The sequence below is a fragment of the Aptenodytes forsteri genome, unplaced genomic scaffold (assembly GCF_000699145.1).
Source record: "Aptenodytes forsteri isolate BGI_AS27 unplaced genomic scaffold, ASM69914v1 Scaffold221, whole genome shotgun sequence".
Taxonomy (NCBI): Eukaryota; Metazoa; Chordata; class Aves; order Sphenisciformes; family Spheniscidae; genus Aptenodytes; species Aptenodytes forsteri.
The window spans coordinates 343,286-370,931 of record NW_008794411.1 but is presented as its reverse complement, the minus strand read 5'-3'; the positions used below and the strand labels follow the sequence as shown (position 1 = coordinate 370,931).

Below are 27,646 nucleotides of genomic sequence, written 5' to 3'. Positions count from 1 at the left end.
ATGACCAGTGTTTCTCCAGGTAGCTCTCATTCTGCTTCTCCTAAAACGTCCAAGTGAGAATGGAAATGTCTTCTTGTGTGTGATCATATCAGATATGCTCATTTGAATCCAGTTACCATTTGCCCTTCTAAGATGTTAGAAGAGTACGTATTTGTCTCTTCTCCGAGGACCCTGGTTGCATTTGCAGTATATGATATCCATGATGCTCTCATCGGCGTGTATCAGCATGGAACTGTACAAATATGAAGGGTTTTTTTCAATTAACGGAAAATAAAGCTGTGAACAGCGGTAGAAATATTGTATTTGTATACATTTTTAATATCCTGTTTGCCTTAAACTATAGATGTAGAACTTTATTACCTTGCTATTTGAAAATAACCCATGTTTGTAACTAAATAATTGTGTAACCTCCATACAGTGTTAATGCAAATTATATGTATGCATCTGTTAGATATTGTCACTTTATTTGATGTTAAAATATTTCAGTTTTCAAATTACAAATTGAATAATAACCTTATAGCATAAGCTCAGTTATTTCTTGTCCGCGCTTTAGGTCACATATACAAATAGCGCCAACACTTGAAGTGGGGAGAGGAAATATATTTTTACACAAACGCTTCGGTCTTCGCGTGCCCTTTGTGACTTTGTTTTGCTGTTGCCATTTTGTACCGGTGTGACAGAAGGGGATGAGGAAATGTGAGGTTTCCCGGCAGGTTGTTTTGTGCCTTTGAGATGCCTCTGTAGGTTTGTGCTGGTGTTTGTCAGTCGCTTTTTGTGCCAGTCACGAGCTTGTTCTCCAGATCAGTCGGTGTCTTGAAGAGGTCCAGGCCTCTCTAGTGTAGCTGGTTTATATGACACCTCCCCAGTGCACTCTTCCCTTTGTGGCTTACTTTCTTTAAAATGTTATTCCTCCTTTTTTTTTTTCCCCTCTGTCACTTTTTCATTTCAATTCTGAACCTCTGTTTCTTTTCTTTTCTGTTTTTCTCTTTTTCTGTAGCTTCTTCTTTATGTAACCGTCATCTTGCCAAAAGCCCCCACACCCTCTCTCCCAGTGGACAGTAGGGCACTGGAAGAGCCTGCGGCTACGGGCACCCCCGCCAGGAGAAGAGCCATCTCATTCTTCCATCACGTCCGCCCTTCTCTCCTTCCCTTTTTGTTTTCCACCTGTGCGTCTGAGGGTGCGCTGTGCTGTGTGTCTCTATGCGGGATCTGTCTGCTCCCAGCGCGTCTCCGACAGAATTGAGGCTACCAAAAGTGACAGAGGTAACGGCTGGAGGAGAGAGCTTGGCCATAATGTGAGATACTGCACTGGGTTAGTTGTTGTTTTTCCTCCCTCCCCATTTTCTTGCCTTTTGCCGTAATATGCACGCGTTGCTGATGAGAAATACAATGACAGACTGTGGATGAGGGTGAGGGTGCACAGCTGGAGGACTTCATTTCTGCCTCTGAAGATCGAGGCTGGCTGCTTTGGACACCACCGCTTCATCACAAGTACGTCCTGTGCTCCTCTGACATGTGCTGAAAATAAGTCCTTAGATCTAGGTGACTTTTGGTCTTCAGTATGCAGTTGCACGAGGCGGAGGTGGCTGGTGTTGCATATTGTTGCACTGATGGAGCCTGTTCTGGACGGTCAAGGCCTTATTATTTTCTGGCTGATCTGCCTCTGTATGAGCAAAGTGGGTATCTCTTGTACAAGTGAGCTGCACTGACTTGTACTTAGATTAAGGGCTTCATTTTATTTTCAAGAAGCCCGATTAGTGATTATTTTTTTAACAATGTTGAATGTGGGGTAGTTGTTTATCTTCGTAACTTTGTTTACTTCGGAAATTCAGTCAAAAAGCTTGAAAAGTACCAAAATATTGTTTGAAGGTAAAAAAACAAAGCTTGTAAACTTGGTGTGTAGTGACCTCTAGCTGCTTTGGGATGGATGGAAGGAGACAGCCTGATCCTCTTGGGATGTTTTTCATGTGGGGTGATGCACTAATTTTTTTTTTTTTAACCGAATACTAGTGATTTATTCTTCTCATCTGTGAACTTTAATCAAGGAATTTGCCTCCTTTAACCTGCTATGGAAAAGGTACTATTAAATAGTCTAGGTTTTGCCTCTTCCAATCTGTGTGTGAAGCGCAAGCTGCCAAGGGTCTCTGCTGAAATTTGCTGGGGGTTTTTCAGAAGCACAATATTTTTCAGCACTTCTCGGTGACAGGGTTAGATCAGTAGAAGCTCCCTCCAGCCGGGTGGCTATTTTTCTAAAGCGGCAGAAAAACTGTTTGTCCCGGAAACATTTGCAACCAACTAAGTGACTTCAATAATCTTTCCGATTGTATCTATAAATATGGCCTTGTGCATATGCTGTAACGATTTACCTGGTATGTAGACGGAGTTTCTGACCGTTGCCCAAACCGAAGGGATATGGGTATTTGCACAAATGTAGCTTAGGACAGAATTTGCATTAATACCAAAAATGGAGTCTGCTCTCTAGGCTCCGGTGGGCTCAGGAGATACCTGCTGAGGGTCTGCTCTCCAGCCACCAGTGCTTACCGTGACATAGCCAGATCTAGAAAACTTTTCACGTTCAGCCTTCTGAGGACAAAACAGAGTAGCTAATGCCTCATGGGTTGAAGCCTTGAGGGGGTATTGCTGGATTAAACCCCGCCTGTGTTAATTCTTCTCTTATTCTGCAAAACGCTGTGGATGCTTTGCTAACTGGGAAGAGGTTGCACCACTTGCAGGAGGGAATCCTTTTTGTTCTGATAGGGCTTAGGCAGCGGTGCTCGATGTGCACCGGGCCACCCATACCTAGCAAAAAGCGATGGGTTGAGCCACGTATTTTCTGGAATCAGTCATTAACTTTGCAGCCAAGGGCTGCTACGGGATTGGGGCATGCTGATCCTTGAGCCACCCCTGTGCCTCGTGCAGGGCAAGTGTGATCTCCGGCCCGGGGTTCTCCGCACGTGAAGGCCGTCGCTGTTTACTGAGAAAATGACTTGTCCATTAAAATGCCCAGTTTACGAGTGCTGTGTCTTTTTTTCGGTGTTGGTGCCTAGGCCAGTCTGCAGCATCAGGGACCACCGCCTTGGGCCCCGGGGGCCTTGCTGTGGCTCATCTGTGCAACCGTCTCTGTGGTAGCCTCCAGCTTGCCAAAACACCCTACTGGTTACTCGCTCAGAGGCCAGCCCACCTGCCGGACGGCTCCCGCAGCATCCTGTGCGGTGAGACCTTCCCCAGTGCCCCTGTTTCGGGGTGGGAATCCTCTCCTTATGCTTCTCTCGTTCCCTAGACTTTTTTTTTTAATTTAAAAATTGCAGTATGAGTTTATCTGGTGGTAGTGGGAGTTTAGGCTGTAAAATCCCATCACTGTGCCATAGCCTCTCTCTTGAAAGAGTCGGTCACTTGTTATTATTTACTTCACTATCATGCATGGGCACAGAGCTATTCTGCTGAGCTCTACCTCGTGTCAGGTCACCCATGTTGTGCTGATGACAGTGGTTTAGGACCCCGGCTCAGTCATGGGTGGCTGGGCATCATTTTACTGCAAGTAAGAAGGAAAGAAACTAGGTGGTGATGGGTTGTTTGGGTTTTTTTATCCTGTACCTGAAGAGAGGCTATCGAGTGCTACTAACCCCATCACCTTACCCGTGTAGCTGTGCCCTGTGACTCTCTGAAATCTTGTGTGTGGCAGTAGGAAGTCATGACCAAATCTGCAGGTTGGCAACACTGAAGAAGTATCCCGATGGACCCCCGTCTGCCGGGTCAGCCCTGGGCTTTTCAAGGAGCTCTTGAGACCTCTGCTTTTAGGGCATTTCTTTCTGGCCTTGGCAAGTGCTGGGCTGTACCGGAGGAGGTTGTTCTTCGTCAGCTGGAGGGACTCGAGGCTAGATGACCCACCAGTAGTGCTGCTGCGTCAGGAAGGTTTGAAGAGGGGCAAAAACCTTTTGTTGGTTGACTTCTAAACTCTAAACAGAAATTTATTTAAAGCTTGATATAAGGAGAAGCTAAATGCCAACACTTAAATGAACTGCCTTTATTTTGCAGCTCTAGAGTTTTGCTGTGCTGGTGCCTTGAGTCCTCCATGCAGCTCTGGACTTCATGTCTCCAGAAGGACATGGTGGAGTTAGAGAAGGGCACTAATGATAAATGGCATGGAGCAGCAGCCTGCCAGGTGAGACCGCAAAGGCTTGGAGGCCTCAGTTTGGAGAAGAAAAGGCTGAGATGAGAGGGAGGATCAGCCCCGCTGTGAGCTGGAGGTTGCAGCAGGTGTCCTCTAGAGGTCCCTTCCAGCCTAAATTTATTTGTGATTCTGTGTTACAAAGTCTGCTAAATTGTGATGGCAGTGGATGCCGACCTGCTAGTTACCTAATGGGCACGACTAGAACCAGAGGGGCACTCAGCTGGAAGGAAATCAGCTCAAAACATGGGGTAGCTTCCTTACAGAGCAGGTAGTAAACTTCTGGAATTTCTTGCCCCAGGTTGTTGAGGCAGATGGTATCAGCAGAAGGTTTTGGGGTTTGTTGTTTGTTTTTTTTTTTAAAGGTAAATTTATGGGGAACAGAGCCATAAGGAATTTTAAGGGGAGGGGGGAACAGAATGAAGCATCTGACTCCCATAATCTCCTCGTGGTGGATACTGGGGTAGAGGGAGGGGATCAGAGAGCAGAAAGCACGTACGGGCACTGCAAGTGGTGGTTTTAGCGAGACGCCTGTTGGACAAGGGGACGGGAGCTGAGGGCGTGTTGCTGAGGCTTTCTCACACCTCGGTGCTGGGGGGAAGGGATGGCGACGGGCCCTTTGGCTCGCTTCCTCCATCGTGTGCGGCTGTTAGGGGAAGAGGTGTCAGCATGGGGAGGGGACAGCAGTGTGAAACCTGTTGTTGGACAGCCCAGAGAGGTTATTTGTATTCAGTGTCACCAAATGTCCCCAGCAGAGCTGGGAAAACCGCTTCATCCACAAAAGTGAGCGGGTGCCCAAGTTTAAAATAGTGCTTGTGGGCTTAACCCTCCTGTCGCTGCTGGAGGGTAAAAATGAACTTTAAGAAACTCCCAAAACTCAGAGCTAGGAACAGCTTCCAGGTTGGACGTGCCCCATGGCACAAGCTGGGGGGGTGCAGTGCCGTGCTGCTGTCGGCCACTGTGGGCTGGGGCTGGGTCGCAGCGTGTCAGCCAGAGGTGTTGACCTACCACCTACTTGAGGCATGAGCATCTCCCCCGTGTTCAGTACCTGCAGGTCTCGTGTAAGAGATAAATACTTCACGAATGGTCCCCCAGGCCAAGTAGAGTGAAGGAGGTGTACCAGCATCTCTCTGAGGCAGTGTTGTGGAGGAAATTGCAGAGGGGTTACTGCTATCATGTCTTTAAAGCAAACCCTTCTGGGACATTAAGGGAAGATGGGGTGCTGCAGAGAGTAACGGCTGCGCAGCGTGTAAAGGTGAGCTGGGATTATTGCTAGAAGGCATTTGAAACAAGTAGCAGTGCTCTGCTAAAACACGGCTGCCGTGCACTTGGGTGCTCCCTGGGTTTTGGGGGGGACTGTGCTTGAGTAATAACATGCATAGTTGTATGAATGCAATGGTTTTATCCCAGCGCTCGTGAGGGAGATGAGGCGGCAGGGAACTGAGCCTGCAATTTGAAACTGGTTTCCCTTCCGGCCAGCCATTCACCTGACCCGTGTACTCTGCTGGACTCCTACCTTCGCTGCTCTGGGCCCCCGCTGGAGCGGGCCGACCCTGGGCTCAGCATCTTTGGCACATCCGTGGCATTGAAGTATCAGGGTGCTATGAAGCTTGTGGGAAAGCCACGTGAACGTGAGGAGTCATTCTCCTGTGGGTAGCAGGGAGCCCTGGCAGCGCTCCAGGACAGCCCTGTGTTCTGATGGTGGGAACAGCGTACAAGTCAGCCCGCTACCGTAGTAGCGAGGCAACGCTATGGGTAGGGGCCACGTTTGGACTGTGTCATCGCCTGGGTTTTTTTTGTGGGGAGGAAATGTGGGAAGCGAGAAATGTTTTTTCTCTCTGGCAATGCAGGTTATTTCCAAATCAGCTGGACCTTGCTACACGGGGGAGCTGATCTTGCTGGGATGGGCCTCATTTTCAAAGGCAAGTCTGTCTTTGAGCATCACCTTTTTAGCCACAAAACACCATAAATCTGTACACCAGTGCAGCCAGCAATGCAGATCTGTGTTCCCTGGGCTCCTTACCGGCCCCAGCTGGCCTGGGACACAGGTGGCCGCAGCACCAGCAGCAGGAGGAGAGCTGCAAAGCTGAAAAGCACCTCGTGATGTTGCTGTGGCCCCCTGTGGAGGCCTGCGTGCCAGCCCTGGCCTCCGAGACCCAGGCTGGCCAGTCCCCAAAGCACAACTCTCCCACGGCCAAGTTGACACCAGGGCGGGAGGGGTAAGCTGGTGCACTAAGTCTGGTTATGTTGCCCACGGCTCACAGCAGAGCTGGGCACCTGCGCTTGGGGCATGGGTGGTTTGCAAGTTAATCCTCTGTACCCTGCTGCATCCGTACACCTCGATGGTGCAACCAGGCTCTCGGGTGTGTCAAGATACCACAGGCACAACTGGGCATTTCCTTTGTGGATGCCTTCCATACGTGGCGGTGGGTTGAAAGGGTGTGTTGAAAACTAGTGTGTTCACAGCAGAGGTAGAGAGGAAGAAAAGAGACAAGTTCAAGAGGCGCGTTTGCAGTTGCAGAGACTGGGTTTTTCCTGTTGCATCGGGAAGAGCAAAAGGCAACAGGATGGTGCTGGGCAACACAGCCAGAGAGCTGGCCCACAAGTGTCCTAGGGCCTGTGTGAGGACAGCCGGGCAGCAGCCTGTCAGCAGGACCCTGCAGAGGTAGGTGTCCCAAATGGGGGCCTGGTTTTGTCTGTCTGAACCTTGTTTTTTGTTGGAGGAGTTGCTGGTATCCGGGCAAAAGACAACCGGTCTGGATTTGTGCATAGTGCCAACAAAATAAAAAGGCAATCTGCTCAAACTGGGGCTGGGGTAGCGCCTGTGTGTTTGGGACTCAGGAGCACGAAAGCTCCCTTGGCAGCCAGGGAGGTTTTGAGTCCTGCCTCTTTCGGTATTTGCCTCGCAGGTGTGTGCTGAGTCAGGGCTGTGGCTTGGCCAGATTTGTGCAGCACAGGAAGGCTGGGAATGTTTCTGGGCAGTGACCCTTCCCAGTGTTGCGCTTAATACAGGGAGAGCCAGAAGCAGCGCTGTGTTTATTGAGCACAGTTCTGAAGGCAGTTGATGATACTGTAAAATTAATTTTGTGACTCATATGCTGCTTCTTGCTAGAGAGCTACCCCCCTACCCCTTTGCTGCAGAGAGCAAAGCTGTTGCTTTTCCCCAAAGCAACAAAAAAAGAAGCTCCTCTCCTCTGGTGCGCCTGGGGCCGAGGCAAGCTCAGCAGTTAGCTCAGTCACCGCAGAGCTCTTCTGGCAGGGCTGGCGCGAGCTGGGGACGTGTCTGGTGTGGGGGCAGCGCAGGACCTGCTCTTGTCCTGTCGCTTTTCGGGAGGGGAAAACGGTGAGAAGGAAAGCTCCTACCTTCTCACCAAGTGACTCGCAACCACGCCTGTAGCACATCTGTTAGAGGAGACCTGCTCCAGCAGCACCTAAATCTCTCCTTACGCCCAGCTTCCCTCCCTTCTGTTCCAGCCAGGCCCCTGCCAGCTGGCACAAGCAAACACCTTCCTTTGCCCAGCCCTGTGCTAACTCCTCTCCTTGTGCGCGTCTGCAAACGGGTTGGGGCTGTAATCGTCACGAGTGCCTGTGTGCCGATGCTGCCGAATGGGGTAGGGGGGAATGTGCCCTTTAAACTGGGAGGGAAGGAGCGTGTGGAGGGGGAGAAGCCAGTGGAAGGTGAGGCTTAGATTTATTGCTGTGGGATGACAATGCCGTGGCACTTCGGTCCCCATCTTCTCTTCTTCTCCCCAGCGTGTCTCATACCGCTGGATGCCAACTAAAATAAGCTGTAGTCCCACCACAGAATTCTCCCCACGGTTTTGTACCGTGCAGGCCAATATCGTCAGAAGGGTCACGAGTGCCCTGGCTCACCTCTCTCCGACTGCATACACAGCCGGAGCTCTTAGCAGCTGCTCCCTTCAGGACAAGCTGGACGATTCTAACTGCTGCTCACATGCAGCGAGCACAAGTGCACACAAAGACTCCCTTCTGTGCAGAAACCGCGGGTGCCTGGCTTGGCTGTCAAGGGGTGTGAAAACTACCTGGCTCTAGTCTTTCCCGTGCTAATGTTGTTATATCTAGTGTTGGAAATCGGGGCAGTTATTTTTATTTAGAGCTGTTATGCTGTGTAATTTAACTGAAAAAGATGTGTGCCTTGAAGTGGGTTTGAAGTAGTGAGCACCAGTATCATGGAAATCCTGCAGCGACGGGGTATTTTGCTAGGGGTGTGCTAGGTGAAGCCCTGAGACTTCTCCTGGCTGGAGAAAACTAAGCAGCGGGAAGAGAGTAAAGACAGGGACTAGTAATACCGTAAGGATGACAGGAAGGGCTGGAAGGGAAGGAAGGCGCACACCCCTTTGAGAAATGTGGCCTCGGGAGGCGGTTTCCAGGACACTGGTAGGAAGAGAGCAGAAACCCAAGAAAAGTTTGTCGCAGTGGACTGTGCACAACGAAAAGGATGGCACCTCAGAGGACAGGAGGCAGGAGGGGCCGGCTCCTCCTGAAGCGCACAAGATCAAAGCCAGCCGGGAAAAAGGCGAGATTACAGAGCAGAATCTATAGTGTAATCTATGAGCTTAGAGGAAAGAGCGGAAATGAAGTCTGTGCTAACCTTTTTATTATCAAATGTGATTTTCAGTGGAAGGGATGTCAGGCAAGCAGGAATCGACAGCCAGCCTGGGTGTGGGAAACTTGACTCTTCAATGGGGCGTTCAGAATATCAAAAAGGAGACGGTTACAAGACAGGTGAGGTGGAGCGGTGTCTTGGCCGTGCACCGAGTGGCCCGTACTCAGCCTCGAAGGGGACCAGCCTGGTGACTGAGGAGGGAGTGAGGAGCACCAGAGCTGGGGCTAAAGCTGGAACCGCTGTAGAGGCAATGAGTTTGTTGCGCAGCTCCCCTGGCACCCCGGCTGCCCAGCCACCCTTAAAGCCATTTTCTCACAGGTCTGGCACAGAGCAGCTCCCTTGCAGCCTCCGGGTAAAACCGATCCTGAACTCAGGTGAAAAGCACAAAACAAGACTCGGAATCCAGGACAACTTTCTTTATTGCTACCAGAAGGCTTTCATCAGTACAATGGCTCCAAATACGATACCTTTCTCAGGGCTGTGGAGAGAGCTTACAATTGGGACAGGTCATTCTGAGAAACAGAGGTATAACATTTAAGAGACAAGTTTTTAAAGGTTTTACTCTTGGTTAGAAGTTACATGAACACAAAACTTTAGGGTTAGGGTCTTTTGTTTTGGTTTTGTGGCTGATAATTACACGCCTTTCAAACCTCAGGCGTATGTAGCTGCCCCAGCACCTCACCGAGCGTGTGCTGGTCACATGCTATGCTTATAAACATCTGGGAAAAACACAGACTGCAGAATTTAAGGTTTACACTTGACGTAGAGAGTCAAGCGTTGGTGAAAATCCACACTGAGTGCAACGTTTCTTGGTGCAAACAAAAAAAAGAAAAACCGTTTTTGTTCAAGTGATACAAAATCCATGAACTGCTTTCGGGGTTGGAAAACACAAACTGTTTAACTTGGAGAAGTCTCCGTGTAAGTAAGGTACAGAGCACAGCGGCTGGCCGCCCTAGTGTTCTTCTAGAGTACCTTCACACTCCTGTGGTTATACTTAAGTGTGGAGCAGCTTGCCAGAGTTGTTTTTGGTTTTTTCCTGACTAACCTTTTATTTAAATCCAGTTTTTAAATATTATCACATTTAAACACCAAAGTGCTAACAAAACAAAAAAGGTCTTTTTGTTTAGAAAGGAAAAAGAAAGTTGTCGTGAAGGTCAGGTAGTACAGAACATCATGCACAAGACTTGCTGAGAATTAAAAGAGGAGCAAGCAGAAAGAGAGCGAGGAGCAGATGGAAATCGGATCAGAGAGGTGTTAGTTGGCTGGCAAACCTGGAACAACTCTGCACGACTGATGTGAGCTCTTGGACGTGGAGAATGGGTTACAATACACAGGAGCAGAAAAACAGTGGAACTGACAACACTAGGAAGAAACAATTTTTTGCTACTTTTTTTGTTTGGTTTTTGGGTCTTTTTTTAGATTTTTTATACTTTTTTGTGTTTTTAAGTGCTTAAATAGTGGAACTATAATTAGCCGCACGAGAAAAAAATTGAAAGAAGGGTTGGGATTTTTTTTTTTTTTTTTGGCTCTTTTTTGTGTTTTTAAGTGCTTAAATAGTGGAACTATAATTAGCCGCACGAGAAAAAAATTGAAAGAAGGGTTGGGATTTTTTTTTTTTCTGTTTTTTGGCTCCCTTCAGTTCAGCCTGACAAGGTATGGCCCCTTCTCCCCCCCACTGAGAACGCAGGATGCCAGGTTCTGCGTGGTTTCTAGAGTAGCTATGGTGGAGCAGGTGGTGTGCACTCACAGCTACATAACAGACACGGGCTGTAAAGGTGGACAAGGGGAAACGTTGCCCTCCTGCCTCGAGACATCAGCGCCACAAACAGAGCCCACGTTTTCAAGAGCCACTACCTCTGGAGCGATGTCTTCGTTGTAGAGACGCTTGATACCGTCGTAGAAGTCATCCACTTCCATCTCTTCCACTTTACGCTTGGCAGAGGCTTGCTTGCAACCGCTGGGAGCTGGCAGACGCTGGTAGAGCGCGGCTGTACCTGTGACTGGCACTTCTGGCCTGCCGTTGTCCTTGGAGAAACCTGGCCCTGGGACAGAGGAGGGCTGGCATTTGAACACTCCTCTGTTACAGGTCACCAGGGTATGCTGGAGGGGACTGTAGACATATACAGAATTGGGCAGCAGAGAAGACTGCAGAGTGGAAAGGTGATGTGCCACAAGCTCCCGGCAGTGGATCAGCTGCGAGCTATCCATCTGGAGTGGGAAGACAAGCAAAGATACCGGCATTCGCGGGATCACTGCCGTGGAGAGGAGAGGCTGTCAGCCAGGGCAGGGCTAGGGCTCTGAACACACCGGCCACCCGCGCACCTCACTTCTTAATGACATGCTGGATGCAGGAGAAAATAAGTGATAAAGGATCGGAAAGACCCCCAACATGACGACCTTGTAAGATACGGACCCCTGCTCCTTCTTACACCTCATGGGAATAGCGGGGGGGGAAACCTGTCAGATATTAAAAGGTTTCACTGCATGCTTTTAGCAGCTCGAGTGTGTGTCTTTCCGGTACTTGTCAGACCAGCCCGTATGCTTACAATGAATGGCGGAGTGGCAAACTAGAATTTTCTCCCCAGTGTGTTATTTTTCTCCCTGGTGCAGAGAGAGCCCGTATACATCAGGTGCTTTGTCACCTGCTGCATGCAGTCAAGATCAAGACTCTGCAGAACTGTCCCTTCAGGCTGAAGCATGACCGTCCTCGCAAAAGCGTAACTGCAGGCAGAGATCGGCAGCTAGGGAGCTGAAAGCCCCGGTTGACTTGGATCACTGGAGTACTGAGCAAGATGCAGCCTTCTGTGGCCCCTGGTCCCTCCCTGCCGCAAGGCGCGGTGCCAGCACCCCCTCACCTGTGCCTTCTGGAGCAGCTCGATGATGAGAGCCAGCCAGTCGGGGAGCAGCTTCTCCAGCTCCAGGCTGACAATGGCCAGCGCCAGCATGGAGCCCTTGAACTGCAGCAGCTGGTAACAGGCCATGCAGTGCAGCAGCTGCTTGGTGAGCGCCGCCACGTGCTGAGAGGGACTCAGCTTGGGCAGGATGGTCAGTAGCTGAGGCCTGCTGGACACCGCAACTGCGTGGAACTGGGGGGGGAAACAAGCACATGAGGCAGCTGGTGTCACCGACAAGGCAACCCCCACAGGCAAAGCCAGGTCAGACCTCAAGAATGGCATGCGACATGTCTTTGACGCACAAGGATCCTCCAGCTTAACCTTCAAGGCAATTTCCACACCATGGAAAAAAAACAGTGCGTTGAACCCACCGACAGCTTGGTGCAGCCCTTCTGGCGGGACCTGCCATCATACACGTCATCTGCCTGGGGACCAGGCTTCTCAGGGCTCTGCAAAAGGCTATCCCCTTCCACCCTTCTCTCTCAACAACACAGGTTTGGCAGTTCAGGTGTCCCAGACAAAACCTCCTCGAGCAAGCAGAGAGGATGAAATCCAACAGAGAACCTCAGAACGCTTTCCTTCCCTTTGTCTTAACTCATCCACGAGTCTGGTTCTCTGGCCGTGCCTCTCTGTAGCCGGCACAGAGCACACCCATTGCCCAGCAGAGGTGCTTCCTCCATGGTTGTACTTACTGTTTTCATGCTGCCTGGCATTCAGCTTTGAGCAAAACCACTAGAAATTAAGACTTAGGGGGCAGGTTTTTGGGAGCTGTGAGTCTTAGCGTGTGGTTTAACATGCTTCAAAACAGGTCAGATGGCAGGCCCATGTTTTGGAAATTGCACCCAAAGTGTCACAAGTCTGCTCTGAAATTCTCTGGCAAGGCTTTTTCTTTCAGCAACTACTTGTATGGAGGAGTTGCGAACACATCCTGAGGTCTTCACTCTCCTACAGGTAGAGTTTTTGTCTAGGTACCTTATTTACACCGACAGACACTGGAAAGAATGTAAATAGCCCCTTACTTACAATATGAAGGAAATCCAGTGGCGTTGCCATGTGAAGATCCCAGTTCAGTTTATCCAGGATAATCTTCTCCATTCTGCGAATTTCAGCTGGAGAACAACCACAAAAGCTATCCCGAGCCAACACCTTCAGTACTGGAATCCTCTGCAAAAGCCAACGCAAAAAAGACACGAGAGAACCAATCACTATAGAAATTACACAAAACGCTTCATTCCTGTCCTGGCAAGCGTCAGCCGCCATGTGCAAGGAAAGGCAGGACTGGAAGAGTATCTATTCAGACAATGCTAAGGTAGTAAGAACAAAAAATTACCTCATCTTCCTCAATGGTCTTTGCAGCAAGGAAGAAGCAGCTGATTGCAATACAGTTCAAGTACTTTGGACGGGCCTATGGTACAGAAGAGCAGAGAAGTCTCTGTGTGAATGTGATGCAAAAACGATGCCTAATCCTTTCTGGCTGGACATCCTAAGCCCCAGGGTCTCAGCTGCCTGTGCGACGCGTTCTGGATCAGCAGGCTGACCTCCAGCTACGCCACGGCGGTGGCAAGCCGTGCCAAGCAAAAATCCGTAGTCCATGACATAAGGCAGAACAGCAATCTGCCAGCCCCATGATCGTAATTGGCACCCACTGATGTGCGGCGCTGGAGTGGAAAGAGCTTTTTTTTAGGCAGTGCAGTAGAAACAAGAAGGAGAAAATCAGAAGGGCCAGATTGTCACCTGGGAAAAAAACATTGCCACTCCACCTGCTTCAGCAGAGCTCTGCTGTTAGTGCTGCTGGGGGCCAGACACAGAATAGGAAGGAAAAGAAGAGAATCTAAAAATGCTGTCCTTGCCTAGGGAAGTGTAAAACACCCATAAAAATCACCACTCACGTAATCTCGCACTGCGGTTCTCAGAACTGTGGCCCAGGGATCATCGAGGGAGAGCTGGTCCCTTCTACAGTGAGTTGTTTAGGCAAGGTAAGTGAAATTTGGAGGGGAAAGGGTGATTTTTTTTTTTTTTCATGTGCATCAAAAACTCCTTTTATGGGCCTCGGGTTGGGGGGTGAGGGGGGAAGCAGGATGCATGGGCTGTAAATATTCAGATAGTCCCTGTGGTGGACCCAGACTAAGCACACGCTCCAAATACGGCGCATCTGCTGGAGTTTTTGCTTAGCAGCGATCTTTGTCCATCTGACCGTCTGACAAAGGACTGCACTTCCAGCATGAGCGTAAAAACCACAGGATGTGTCCACCTGCTCCTTAGTGGCTGGGGGTTCGGAAGTGCAGAGGCACTGTTTCTAAACCTTGTCGCAGCCGAGTGAATAGACAGCTGCAGAGCCATGCCCCCAGCCCTCCAATAGCCTACTGGCAACTGGTCCTCTCCTGTCCACGTTAGGAGATGCTGAAAGCAAAGGTAAGTGAAAATCCTGCACTGAATGCGAAAGGCTACTTACAGCCAGAACTGTTGCCGTGATTTTATTCTTGCTAGGTAAATTTTAGCAGATGCAACAGAGCTATGGGGTGGCTGAAGGGTGAGATGCTGCACGTTACGCTCATGCAGTGAGCTGTCAGGAAATCCAGAACACTGCTTCCAGAAAGCAGCAAGAGAAGAACACAGGATCGTGTCCAAATTGAAGAGCTTCACCAACGTTCAGCCTCAGTTACTTACAAAGGGCTATACTATGCCTAGAGCTTTGGCGTTCTAGTTTGGCCATTTAAACTTCAACTTAAATATGTGTAGAAAATCCACGCTTGGGGGCGGGGGTGTGCATGCACACGTCTGCTTGCGCATTCAGGTGTCACTGAAAGCAAAGAGAATAAACTCCCTTAGGGCAAGACTGGAACTTGTTCTTGACCATGCAGGCAGGTTCAAAGAAAACTGTCCAGTCAGCACAAAATAACGTACAGCAAAGAAGGACACCTTCTGTGTCGTATTCAGGGAAAAGCAGGTCTCTAGAGCAGGTTCCTACCATCAGGGAAACTTTTTCTCCCCTATTTTCTCCCCATTATTTTTAACAATAATTTTGTCTCCTTTTTTTCCCCAAGTGCATCCCCTCTAGAGACTGACCTGGAAGGAACAACTGTGTCTTTTGCCAAAGCATGTTAAAACCCAGTCGCCCATCCTGGTCTCCTACGGGAGCTTCTACCTGTCTTGCCTGCTCCTCATACATGGGCAAGTGCTGCTGAGATTGGCTGTAAACACGGCTCCGCTGAGGGTTAACGAGTGCTGTGCAGTGAGTTACACCAGAAGCTGCTGGCTGGGCCTCCAAAGCATGACTGGGTAACAGCCTTAGGGGCAGCCAGTCCGAGCAATTTCAAAGCGTGTTCACGGTGAAAGGAAGGGACTAGTTGTCTTAATAATCAAGTCCCACACGGTAGCGCCTGGTAAAAAAACAGGAGTTAAGCTGCGTCAAAGGAATGACGGCTTTATGGGAGCGGAAAACTGGGGGAGGGAGCACGAAGCCCTGAGCTGTTTGAACCCAGACAAAACACCTTTCCACATTGCCGCTCACTGCCTGAAGCACGCAGTGGACTCCTTAGTCATATTCTCGTACTTTCTTAGCAGACTCCTTGGCTGCTGCAAATTACTGAAAGAAAAACCATACTCGAGGGCATTAGCTGTCGAGGGAGTTAAACCTATTTCCCATCTCCGTGTTTCAGGAAATCAGCTACTTTGAGCTCTCCTTAAAAATAAGAACTTCCATGGCTTGTAATTAAAATATCAATATTTATTAATACTCGAAGGGTAGGTTAATGGATGATGTCACTTGCATTCTACCAAACTAAGTCACATTGAAATGTAAGTGCACAGGCTGAGAATACATTATTCTGCTTAGATCTCCGAAGCTATATTGCTTACCTAACAGTGTTGGTGATGAGATTAGACACACAGGCAGATGAGACTGGGGATTTGCTGAGCACGGAATGTAACTGAGCAAATATGGCAAGAGATAAGGCTACCCACAGCCTGACTTCACAACTCAAGGCCAGGGATTTCGGGTTGACCCACAGTTTGTTCAGTCACTTGCGCGGGGCCAAAACATGGCCCAAGCACAGCACATCTAACATGCTTCCGTGGCAGACTTGCAGAGACAGAAGAGCAGCGGATCCCAGTTGCAGGTAGCCCAAATGCTGATTTTTAACTTGTCTTTTTTAAGCAGTTTCTAGGGCATAACAGCCTTAAAACCAAACGGGCATATATATATATATTTTCCATTCTGTTCAGCACAGCAGGAGTGGACAGCCTGTCATTCTGATGGCCTGCACCCATGCTTGCTTACCTTTCTCCTTCACATCTGTCTGACCTGACATCAGCCTTAAGCTCTTAGTCTGTCAGACTGGCTATACAGCAGGTTAGTAGTGAACTACTCCCCCAGAAAGCAATCCCTTCTGGCTGTATCTTCTTCCCCCACCTTTTTTGTTTCATTAGCACGCTTGTCAGGCCCAAACTTGTCCTCAAACATTTATTTGTTTCCTCCAGCTAGTTCACTGCTAGCAGGTGCTCCCAGCAATTCTAGGTGGTAGAAATGAGATTAAATGCAGTTAAAACACCAGAGAAATTAAAAGGTGAGCAGGGGCTTTCCCTGACTTTTCTGTCAGAGGGCACTGGGCCTTGATTTCTAACTGCAGGCTAGTAGGCATTTCGTTTAGGTTAAGGTAGAGACTGTTCTCTTTAGATATAAAGCATAAGGTCTATGCAGCCTCTTTTTCTGGTTACTTAAAGGAACAGGTACTGTGCCGAGGCAAATTCAATATTCAAACCAGGTTAAGAGCGAGTGTGTAATTGAAGAGGAAGGTGCTTCTTTTCTCTGAGGTTAATGTACATTTAAACTAATGAGCTGCATTACCTGAAGGAAATGGGCAGAACAGAGGAGAGAGGGAAAATATTCTTGGCAGGTATAAGGACTGGGTCAGTTTCCCGAGAACTGTGTGTTCTCGTTAAAGCCATGGTTATTTTCACTGGGCGAAAAACGACTACGGAAAGAATCTACCTCCAAAAGTTCCTGGCGGCAGTGTGTGCTGCCAGGTCCACAACCCGAAATTAAGCTCCTGGAGTAGTGCAGGTACCATCCTATACATGTGTGAGAGCAGAGGGGGAAGTAAGCGCTTCCGTACAGCCCCACCACTAGGACTGTACACAAAAATAGTGGAGTGGGTGGTATAAATCTATTTCAGTTTATGTATGCGTGAATATTTACCTTTACTGCAGCTAAAAACCTGTCCAAAAGGCTGATGGCCAGGGCGAGCGTTTCTGGATAAAGGTGGAACTGGTATTTGAGCTTGGCCAGCCACTGAATGACCTCATCCCTCTGCTTTGGAGAAATGGCTACATCCTGTTGGAGAGAAAAACAAACTGTTCTTATACACAGGCTGAGCAAGTCAGAAAAGACCAAACATTTTACCTCCGCAGGAGATAGTCAGCACGGAAACAAAGCCTCCTTTGGAAAGGGGGAGGCCCTCCAGCCAGCCTCAATCACCACTTTGTTCTTGCAGTTACTTACCCCATCCCAAGAAACAACTTTCCTTACAGCCACCTCAAACATCACTCAAACTTCACTGTACGTTGGGGAAAAGAGGAAGGATGTCTTGTACTTTCTCAAGTACTGACAGGGTGTTCTCTGGCTTAGCTCTTAAGAGATTTTTTTTTTTTTTGACCTTCTTCGAACCATGTACCTACACAGAAATGCCCAGCTTGAACAAAACCAGACGTGCTATGGCAGCCTGGCTGGTGCACAGCTCCAGACAAACAGGAGAGGGGAGGGACTGAGTTGGTGTTTTGAGAGGAAAGGTTTATTTTTCCTTCAAATTATGGGGATATTTTTAGCTCAGTATATGTTAAAAAAAGAAAATTCCGAATAGCTTACAAAAGACTTTTAGCAGTACTGTTAACTGTGAACGGGGGTGAAGCAGTTACAATTTCACCTAAACCAGTTTGGGTTTGGTTGGGGTTTTTTTTAACTTTTTGGCTCAAGTCATCACCATTGATCTGTTTGGACAACAGCTGAAGTTCAGCCACACGTACAGATCGGTCATTGACATAAAAGCTTTCTCTCTGACTTTCTTCAGAAATATTTTTCAGCTTTTCCAGAGCCTTTCAATTCAATGAAGTACATGAATTTCACCTAAACCAGTTTGGGTTTGGTTGGGGTTTTTTTTAACTTTTTGGCTCAAGTCATCACCATTGATCTGTTTGGACAACAGCTGAAGTTCAGCCACACGTACAGATCGGTCATTGACATAAAAGCTTTCTCTCTGACTTTCTTCAGAAATATTTTTCAGCTTTTCCAGAGCCTTTCAATTCAATGAAGTAGATGTCGGGTCTCACTTCAACAGGGATTATTTGGGGTGATTAGCAAGGATGTGTTCAGATGTGAAACCAAACAACTTCTGCTACACTCAGGCTCCTTGTGCTCTTTTGGCTACTGCTGAGATGGTTTAAGAGAGAGAAACCCCGTGATCTGCTGGCTGGCCAGTTACTGTGAAAAAGAAAGTGAAAGGCTTGCGCAAACAAACATCACTGCTGTGCTGGGTTGTAGCTGTCCTCCCAGCAACACCACGGGGGGGGGGGGAGTAGCAGAATTTTAGAAAATAAAAACACCCAATGTTGATGCAAAAGAAATACTTCAGGCTACATCTATCACCAAAGTACCTACCGCGTGCCTTACAGCAACAGTAACGCGCTTTGTTACAGGTGTACTGACTCTCCTGCCTTGGAGTCAAGAACGTGTGTGAAAGCAGAGCGTTGTAGGCAGAACTGTAATTACACGAGGGCCTCCGCGAGGACACCAGCTACGCACCTTTCATTGTTACTTGCAGTATGCCATCTTTATTCTGTGCTTAACGTCCTTACTGGTGCTGAGCTCCACCGCTGCCACCGAGTGGGACAGAAGGGCAGGGAAGGTGGCAGGGCTCGAGCCCCCAGGGCTGAATTCTGCGCTGTCGGATAGTGGGTGCGCAGCCGGTTACTGCTGCTCACGGACACACGTCTGGCCAAAACGTAGCCACCCAATTCCCTTAGAAAAAGTACAACAGTAACAGTGCTACTGTAGCAGGGATCTAGCCTAAAGATGCAGGGTTGTGCAATCCAAAGCTGTTTCTTCCAGCTGTACTAGCTAGGCCAATAAAGCAATACTACCTCTGCCTGCAAAACTGTGCCTTCAGTGCCATACCAGGTGCTCCCCTGAGCAGAACAAAGTCCTGCCTTGTTTTCTCTCCTGAAGCCCCGGCGGTGCGATGGCGTCAGCAGGACTATGTGTCTGATCCAGATGGGTCTCTGGCCTCAGCTGGGACCTCTGGATGCCACCTGACTATAGCATGGCTTTTTAAAAAGCACCTACCATTTTTCAGGAGAGAAGAGAAAATTAGTTTTCTCAACTCCAAGAAATAATGACTCTTTCTAAAGTTGTTATTGCAATTTAAGGGTGAAATCCAAGCCCCACCAGGGGCAGGACACCGGCTCTCTGCAACACTTCGCACTCGTTCCAGAAATGCTAGTCCGACATGCACTGGGAGTATAATGAATACACCACACAGCAGTAAGGAGTTTATTAAATGCTCTGCTAAAAACATCTTTTGGACAGCAGGATAGGGACCTAGAATGTATCTGGGGAGAAAAATGGGCAACACCATGTTATTTACTGGCTGTCCTTATAGAGCATACTTCTCCCGTAGCAAAGCGAGGCCTGCACAGCTGAACCTAAAACAGGCAGAAAAGGGAGGAGTGATAGTTAAGAGGAAGTTCCTTATTGCTTTATTCATTACACCTATTTTTAAATGGAAGGAGGCAAAGCCACACAGAAGGGCTTATAGCCACGGCCAGGTTTGGACAATATTGTGGACTTAAAAGGTTTCAAACAGCTTAAAGGATTATTTTGGAAATGCAGTATCTGGGTGAATCCAGCAGGTAAACTCGCCCACTAAAAGCCAACCTGAAACCACCCCATCAAACAAAATAAACTCGACTTCAAAAACCTGCCTCTGACTCTCAAATCACTGCCCTGGTCCTGCCGCAGCGGCTTTACTGATGAAGCCAACAGAAACAGGCTTGGGCCCTTGGCCGGCAAGGGGAGAGCTGGATCATCAGTGCAGTGTCAACGGGGCGGTAGCCGCTGTCTCCCCCGCGTTCCCTCCTGCGATACAACATCTGCTCTAGAGGAGGGGGCGACAATGGCATCTGTTGCGCTCCTTTCTGGGGCGGCAGGGCAATGCCTCAGCAGCACGGGGGCATTTTTCCCATCCCCTTCCGTTCCTGGCACATCCCATTCCTGCTAGATCCCGGCAGAAGTGGGCATCAGCTTCAACAGCTCCTGGTGGTGTCTGTCCTGGCTCAGCGCTGTTTTCCCTGTGCCTGCCAAAGCAAAAGGTTAGGCCTTCTCCTAAAAACAGCATGGGTGGGAAGGGTAAGATCGTCTTTCCATGCTGCCTCTCAGTCTCCAGTCCTCCCAAGATCTGTCCTCGTATCTTCTTGCCCTTCATGGGCAGCGTGAGGCCGAAAGGCAAAATTTCAGACTGAGGAGTTAGCTTTAAATGGCAAGGCCGTAACATAAAGAATAGCAACTGTACCCTCAGTCCCTGGTAACAGCTGTCCTTTCCGTGTGAAAAAGAAACGGTGTTGAATCTAAACCACTGAAAAGCAACAGTGTGTCTACACAAAGATACAACATTAAAACAAACAAAAACCAGCCCCCACACAGAGCACCATGTTCCTTTAATATGAAGAAACAACTGCAAAGTGAACTCGCATCTAAGTATATGCACAGCAGAAGTAAGGCTTCAAAATAAAATCTGGCTTCTTAAGAACTATCTGGGGAAGCAAAGGAAAGGAGGTGAATCTTCAGCTCTTTTCTCCAATAACGTCAACCCCACAAAAAATTTGTCTGCTCCAGTCTCTAACTGCAAATAAAGGAGCACAAGGGTGGGGGGAGAATCCCCTCACACAGAAAGACCAGGTGAATTTAAACCTTTTCCCATCAGCGCTAGGAAAGTTCGTTATGGACCATTTTAAGAGGCGGGCAGAAGGAGTAAGAACTGGTCCCACCACACCCACAAACCCTGCTGCTACTTCCAAGCAGGGCAAGGAGCTTCCCACGCAAGTGTATCGGCCTTTATCCCTCTCCCTCGAAGGTGTACCCATGTCATCCCAGTAACACAAATAAGAAATGCAGCACTGTAAAGTTAATTAAGCAGCGAGGTCATTGTTCCTTAGTTATGTAAAATTAAAAGCGAAAACGAGACACTACTGTGGCTGCAAGTAAAAAAGTCCCTTTGGGCTGGAAAGCAAAAGTTCCTCTTTGGTGTGGAGGTACTTCCGCCATAGACGTCGCCTTCTGCCACTCACCCCGTCTGTGTGTGGCCAGCTCTTCGTTTTGTCGCCACAAATCCACCGCTGCAGAACTTAACCCCCAGGGTGGAAGAGCACGATAGCCTAGCGTGACGGATTTCAGTAGGGAAAAGTAACCCAAGCCCAGCAACGGCAGACTCGGTTTTCACACAGCAGCAGCAGGTTGCTCCGAGACAGACCGAACAACCGCCCTCGGGACTGAAGGACAATCCGTCTCCTCTGGCTGGTGCTTCCCCCCCCCTCTTCTTTGGAGAGGAGGCCAGAGCAGAGCGAGGCCTGACCTACAGATCTGGTTGCCCATCCCAGTGCCAAAGGTTAGCAGACGTGCGCATGACTCCCGCCGTCAAAAAAGTGACAGCACTCCCGGCTCAGTCACGACCAGGATCAGGCGCCTGACTGAGCTGCAGCCCTACTCACTGTGTGCGACTGCGGGTGCCCAGGACCCCCAGCTGCTGCGGGGGCACCACGCCACCCACACACACACACACACACCAGCCACCGCAGACCGAGCCCGTGCAGGTGCCGGAGTGCTTTTCCCTGGACTGGCGCCCGTGCAGATATTTGCAGGAGGCGCCGCTTGGCTCGCCCGCAGCAGGAAGCCAGCAGGCAGCTGCATGAAGCGTGAGGGATTTCAGAACTGTTTGGCTATGCAGGAAACAGCCCATGGAGCACAGGCAGGACTCTTGCAAAAGTGCCTGACAGAGTTTTACTGAGAGCGGAGAGACACGGTGCTGCTGCCGCACTGCCTTAGAGTAACTTCTACAAACTGCCCTGCCCAGTTACAGCCGTCTGCTCACAGCTATCTCTTCATCTACCCTGTCCTTGGGACCGACAGTGACGTGTAATGTGACAGGCTGAACGCTCCTGCAGAGCGCAAGATCAACCACTGCTCTTTAACAGTACTCCTTTCCTCCCTCTCCATCCTGCTTAGTCCTGCTTGGCCCCTCCATAAAATAACAGAAGAGGTTTCCGCAGCTCTTTTCCCGTCTTCCACCTGTGGAGCACACAAACACCTCCATCCATCAGGAGGCTGGCGGGAGCAACGGACAGAACGCTGCACACAACCAGCCCTGCCGCTATCAGCGCAAAATGTGACACCCGAGGAGCGCAACAGGCCCGTCAGATGTGCAAACCTATCAAAGCTATTCCAAACCCATGTGTGGGTGACAGACCTGTATCTTCTTTTCCAAGCTGAAGACGTGATGCTAATTCCCACCTTTGCGGAGCACAACAGCGTGCATAAACCCATCGGTTTTGTTTCAGCACAAACACAAATAAGCCACCTTGCAGAACTACGGAGCTAACAGAATGTGTTTGGGACACAAATGGGGAAGCGGAGGGATGTCAACTTCTCTCTCTTCCTTGCGTAAAGCAGGGCTACATCACACCTGCTTCCTGCCATCGTTTGCTTGATTGCTTATCAAGAAATAGCCTGTCTGTCACTCTATCGATGAACATGCCTTTAAATGCTGTCAGCAAGCAGGAAGCTTCTGTGAAGGAGTCCTGACAGGTATTTTACATAACACGACACGAGGCCGGTCAACATGCCGGGACCGCAGGTGACTATACCGAATAATGAAATAAGCAGAGAGCGCTGCACTCACTCTGTCTGTCATCTTACCACTCCAATGTGAGCAACCGCAGAGATCAGTAGTTCTGCCCAAGGGAGGGAATACAGCGCCCCACACAAAACACACAGACCCGAGGCCTCCAGCATCTGTGATGGTTAATACCTTATTTGTCCGATCCCCAAATAGGTGCCCCAAGCCCCATTTCTTAGGCATTCTGTCAGAAAGCTGCCTGTGAGGCCCTGGCGATGGTGAGAGGCACTCAGCTGTTGTTCTGCTTCCCGTTTACCGACAGCCGAATCGCCTTGTTGCCATCCCTGACCCGGCAACCCTGCCACGGGGCCCACTGCACACTCGCTGGATGAGACAGGAGGGCCGGAGGCTGTGACTCAGGCTCCAGAGTGCGAGCACAGTACAAATCATCTCTAAGAATACCTTGAGACTTTTGGGAAATGCAGTCTAAAAAAAAAATTATCTGTGAACTCAAACATGACTCAATTTTATTGCTGCCTAATCTAGGAAAAACACCTTACTGATAATTTTTTTTCTTTAGTGTCTGCTGTCCCAAACAGAGATGTTTTGCTCTTTCCCCTATTTTTTTCTGCCTAGTCCCGCTGCGGGCTCCTCGGCGAGCAAGCAGGTGACCTTTATCAGCACTGGGAGGCTTCTGAAAAGGGCAGCTGTAAACATCGCAGCCAAATCGGTCTTTCCTTGGGTCTCAGGAGCGCTTGTTTTATGCCAGAGCAACCCCCAGCTGACGCCCACTGGGTTGCTTCTCACTTGCACCAGTTGGGAATTGGAAGTGCTCTCCCGATACCTTTCAGAAGTGGCGTTTTGCAGGGTTTGCCTGCGGTTTAGTGGCACAGCAGAGAGCTCAAGCAAGCACAGCCTCTGCCATCTGCACGGTAACGTGCTCCAACACTGGGGAGAGAGATTCCTGCTCGGCAAAGCAGAAGAGCTGGATGCACGAACCTCACAATGCTTTACAAAAATGGTAAGTCAGTCTCCGATTCGCCCACAGGATAAAACAGGCACCAGAAGGTTAAAAGACCGACCCAAGGTCATGTGCTGAGACAGTGGAAAAACTGGAAATAAACTGAGGTCTCCTGATTCCTCAAGAGGTACAGAGAGCAAAAAAGAAGACAGAAAGAAAGAAAGAGCTAGAACAGGCAAGAAAGGAGAAATGACAGAAGTGACACTGTGTTTCTATTAAAAAAAAAAAAAAAATCTTGGCTCATACACCTCTCTGCTGCAAAGTTACTTGGTAACATGCAAAAATCAACCTTTGACCGGTCTTTACTGCTTGATTTCTCAAGCCTTAATCACATGAAAACTTCTGAATGTCACCTGCATATTGTATAACCCAAGAGAGGAAAAAACCCAATACATTCAGAAGCACTAGGACGGTTCCAGACTCAGCCCACCTATTTTTTCAGGCTGAAAAGCCTCTGTGACACCTGGCTTTGCTATATTGCAAATACCCGGAGCTGGTGGCCTGCATTTAAAGGAAGGAAACTAAAAGAAATATACGTGCCAGTAGGAAATGGGAATTTCAGACAAAAAGTAAAAATGAAACAGAAGAATCACATACATTGTCAGGACTGAAGTCCCCAACAGATTCTGCATCCTGTACTAAAAATGTAAAGTCTTCCTGTTTCTGTAACTATGAGTTTCTTTCTTCCTTTCAAAGATCTCAACTCTGACACATACTTAGGAACTGAATTTGTTCTGGTTTTAAACATTAGAACCAAAAATGTCTCTTAAAGAGTCAAAACTGAAAGTTTACTCCTGAAAAATAGTTACGGTGTACCTCCAATCTGATCATTATATTTTTTTGTAAACGTACTCACATTTTCTCATTTGCAAACCAGATGACTTCATTAAAACCCTTTCTGTAGTCAGTCTACCTTTGTAGCAAGGAATGGAAAGTTACACACGCTTCAGGTTGCCAGATCTGATACACAGAAGGATGCAGATTTCCTGACTGTCATGGGAAATAAACAACAGTTTCATACAAGTGAGGTTTTAGGCTACTGCAGCTGTTTTCAAAAGAAGGCAGTAGATGTTAAGGAATATGACCTTCTTCCAGATATTACAGAAAATAGGGTAATTCACGCTGAACGTCCGTGACTGCAACATCACCAAAATGAACGCTGCAGAAGTGGAGGAACACGTGACAGTTTGAAAAGTCAGGTGTCACCAACTGTAGGAACAGAGAGAAATACCTGACTACAGGTACCGGGGTTTCAGCTGCTCCGTGGCATTGCAAGTCAGGATTTCCCCAGAGCAGACAGCTGCGTTTATGTTCTCTTTTAAATCTGACTTTGGTACATTTTACACATACGCACACAGAGATTTCAGTCCAATTTAATGATTATTTACTGCTAGAAAACATTTAACACTATGGCATTCTAGCTGATAAAGTCAACGTCTGAACTGACATGTAGGAAAACATCAAGAAAAAGTTACGTTAAGACAACACGGTTTCGGGGGTGGAAATTCCAGGAGTAGAAACCCTAGGGTGACAAGCACAGCGGGCCAGGAAACACTCCCAAGCACGGACCTCAGTGATACTGTCGAAGAGCTGGGGAGGAGCGGGGCAAGAGACCTTTCATCATCATGACACAATTGCACACTAAAAGGACAAACCTGGTATTTGTCCAGGCCAGACCTGAGACTCTGCTGTCGAGCACAAACTTTACCCTGGCTTTAGCCATCAGGCTGTTTCCATACTATCTGGAATATCCATACTATATTTGATCCTACTCTGACTTCTCGCAGCAGGCAACAGAGCTGCCTCCCCGGTCTCATATTCGGCAGAGGGCCCAAAGTCCCGTTAGCTTAAGAGTATTTACCGCTGAGGACACCACTTTGCGAGGTGCTGCAAACCTCAACCGCAGTGACGTTAAGACCCCCTCAAGGTCCCTGGCAGCAGGACAACGCAGTGACGTTAAGACCCCCTCAAGGTCCCCGGCAGCAGGACAACTGCTCTTCACCACAGACAGGGCTGAGGTTAGTCCTTCTGCTGCAGCGACAACTCGAACGTGGCACAGGTGGGGAACCTCATCTCCAAAGGGCGACAATGCAATCCTGCAAGGGAGGGATTGCTAGGAAGACTGTCTAATGCAGGTGGGCGTTTCTGAGCCACCAGAATCAACTTCACCAAGGCAAAAATGCAAACGCTTTGTCCCTGTGAAATCTTTACACAAGAATCTGGTTTGGTTACACTCTCCGAGTCCCTAACCTATCTTGTTCTACTGTAATCTTATCTCCCTACATTATAATCACTAACCCCAGGAATACTGCCAGCATGGAATAACAGGCTGGTTTACCATAAACCAGGGTCTTAAATTGTACGTGCCCGAAGACAGCCACAGCTACAATACGCTCAACACCTCTGACAACCAGCTCACTGATTTGGAAACTTAAATGTGGATTAACAAAACTAATACCGAGCCCCTTAAAAACATATTTGTTCCTACACAACAACAGCAGTTTCTTGTTCGCCAGACAGAAAAAACAAACACCACACTGATTAGCTTTGACAACAGCTGACATATTTGCATCAACATTTTGTATGAATCAAGAACAGCAAGACTGGGTCTGAGCCCATTAGTGTGGTTATTTCTGCCCCAAAATAATATTGCTGCCCAGCGACAAAGTACCAGAAACTCTATGACAACCGTCCTCACGTTTCACATTTTGTTTTAAACAAAACTTTGTGGAGTTCACAGGCGTTTTTCAGTGCGCATGCTAGACAGACGCCTCCTCCGCAAGGAGCACAAACGCACTTCAGGCTGGGTAAGGCCGTGAGCGACCTGGTCCAACCTCCCAGCTGGCCCTGCTGCAAAACTTGAGCAGGAGGTTGGACTACGGACCCCCTGCAGTCCCTTCCACCCTGAATTTTCCTCCAGTCCTATGAGAACGTTCCTCACTGGAACAGGCCAGCGCCTGGCTCTGCTTCCCTCAACACGAGATTGCACCCTGCTCCATTAATATTAATATTAGAGTCAGCGGGGTCCTTCCTGAAGTAGACAGTGCCTTACCAAGTCAGACCCTCATCTGGCTTCAGCTGATACAGCTACAGCCTACCCTGCAGAACTAGGCTGATTTACACTAGGGAAGAACCTGGCCCAGAATGGGAAAAGGCGGCAGAGTCAGGCTTTCGCTGTGAATACGCTGTTTCAGGGGGAGGCCCCAGCTAAGCTAGCGGTAACGGTTCATGTGAGAAGACGTCACTTCACGTGGACAGCAACCAGCATTTCAACGCTGTTATCAGTGAACTTAGCCCAAGAAAATGAAGCTGCTTTTAAGAACTGTTGCAGAGTTGGTGCCCACTAGAAATGCACGTTAATTAACCACACAATTTGTAAAATGAATTTAATTAAGACAATATATGTACGTGCTTTCACAAGCAACAGCAGAGATCCAACATTGTATGCTGTACAGTGTGTTCTGTACCCCTGATTGCAGGTACGTCCCTCAAATAAAAAAGTAATCGCTTACTTCACAGGCTAATTTCCCAGGTCTCAGGCAGAAGGTAACTTCTCATGCAATACCTGCAGCTGTTCACATAAAAATACACCAGAGGATAGACTCATGCCTTTACCAAGATGAATGATGTGAAGAAGAGACGTTACCTGATTGGGCTGAATTTTCGGCACATGTGCTTTCCACATTTGAGCTTCCCTAGAGATTGCCGTCTCCAGAAGGAGAGACAACCTCTGGCTCTCCAGGGGTCCTGAAAACTTCATGGTAACCCTTGGATCCACCTGCCACCCAGCTGGATACAGCTACCTGCAAAACCAAAGACAGCCTGGTGAAATACTGAGCCATGCCTGTCCGGTAAACTGAGCAAAAGAAAGCACAAAGGTGACGAAAGCTGCAAGAAATGGCACAGGCTCATCTGTAACACAGACAGGGATCGGGTACTTGGCACACCTACCCAAGGAAACCCAAACCAGTCGGCTCAGATTCAGATGAAGCTGGGCCAAAATTGTACACAGGTCTCCAACACCTAAGTGGGCTGGAAAGGCCTGCCGCTTCAAGG

General features: G+C 48.6%; 2 protein-coding genes across 2 annotated transcripts in view; one reads left to right on the top strand and one right to left on the bottom strand.

Moving 5' to 3' along the window:
- Positions 1 to 3,007, top strand: part of SEPT11 (septin 11) — a 29,939-nt gene extending 26,932 nt beyond the window's left edge. Inside the window, exon 9 of the mRNA XM_009288655.2 lies at positions 998 to 3,007. Coding sequence (XP_009286930.1) covers positions 998 to 1,013 — 16 coding nt within the window. The 3' untranslated portion in view covers positions 1,014 to 3,007. The remainder of the gene's footprint in view (positions 1 to 997) is intronic.
- Positions 3,008 to 9,196: 6,189 nt separating this feature from the next.
- On the bottom strand, positions 9,197 to 27,416 carry CCNI (cyclin I). Its single transcript, XM_009288644.2, has 6 exons — positions 27,237 to 27,416; positions 16,887 to 17,021; positions 13,020 to 13,094; positions 12,713 to 12,853; positions 11,651 to 11,881; positions 9,197 to 11,003 (listed from the first exon to the last, which is right to left on the bottom strand). Exons 1-6 carry the CDS (start codon positions 27,348 to 27,350, stop codon positions 10,545 to 10,547), a joined length of 1,155 nt encoding a protein of 384 aa, XP_009286919.1. The 5' UTR covers positions 27,351 to 27,416; the 3' UTR covers positions 9,197 to 10,544.
- Positions 27,417 to 27,646: the final 230 nt, after the last annotated feature.

Coding starts and splice junctions, on each gene's coding strand:
- CCNI (XM_009288644.2), bottom strand. CDS start 27,350: ATGAAGTTTTCAGGACCCCTGGAGAGCCAGAGGTTGTCTCTCCTTCTG. Junction 17,022..27,236: donor CGAAAATTCAGCCCAATCAG/GTAACGTCTCTT, acceptor TCTCTCCAACAG/GATGTAGCCATTTCTCCAAA. Junction 11,004..11,650: donor AGCTGCTCCAGAAGGCACAG/GTGAGGGGGTGC, acceptor TTCCCACTCCAG/ATGGATAGCTCGCAGCTGAT.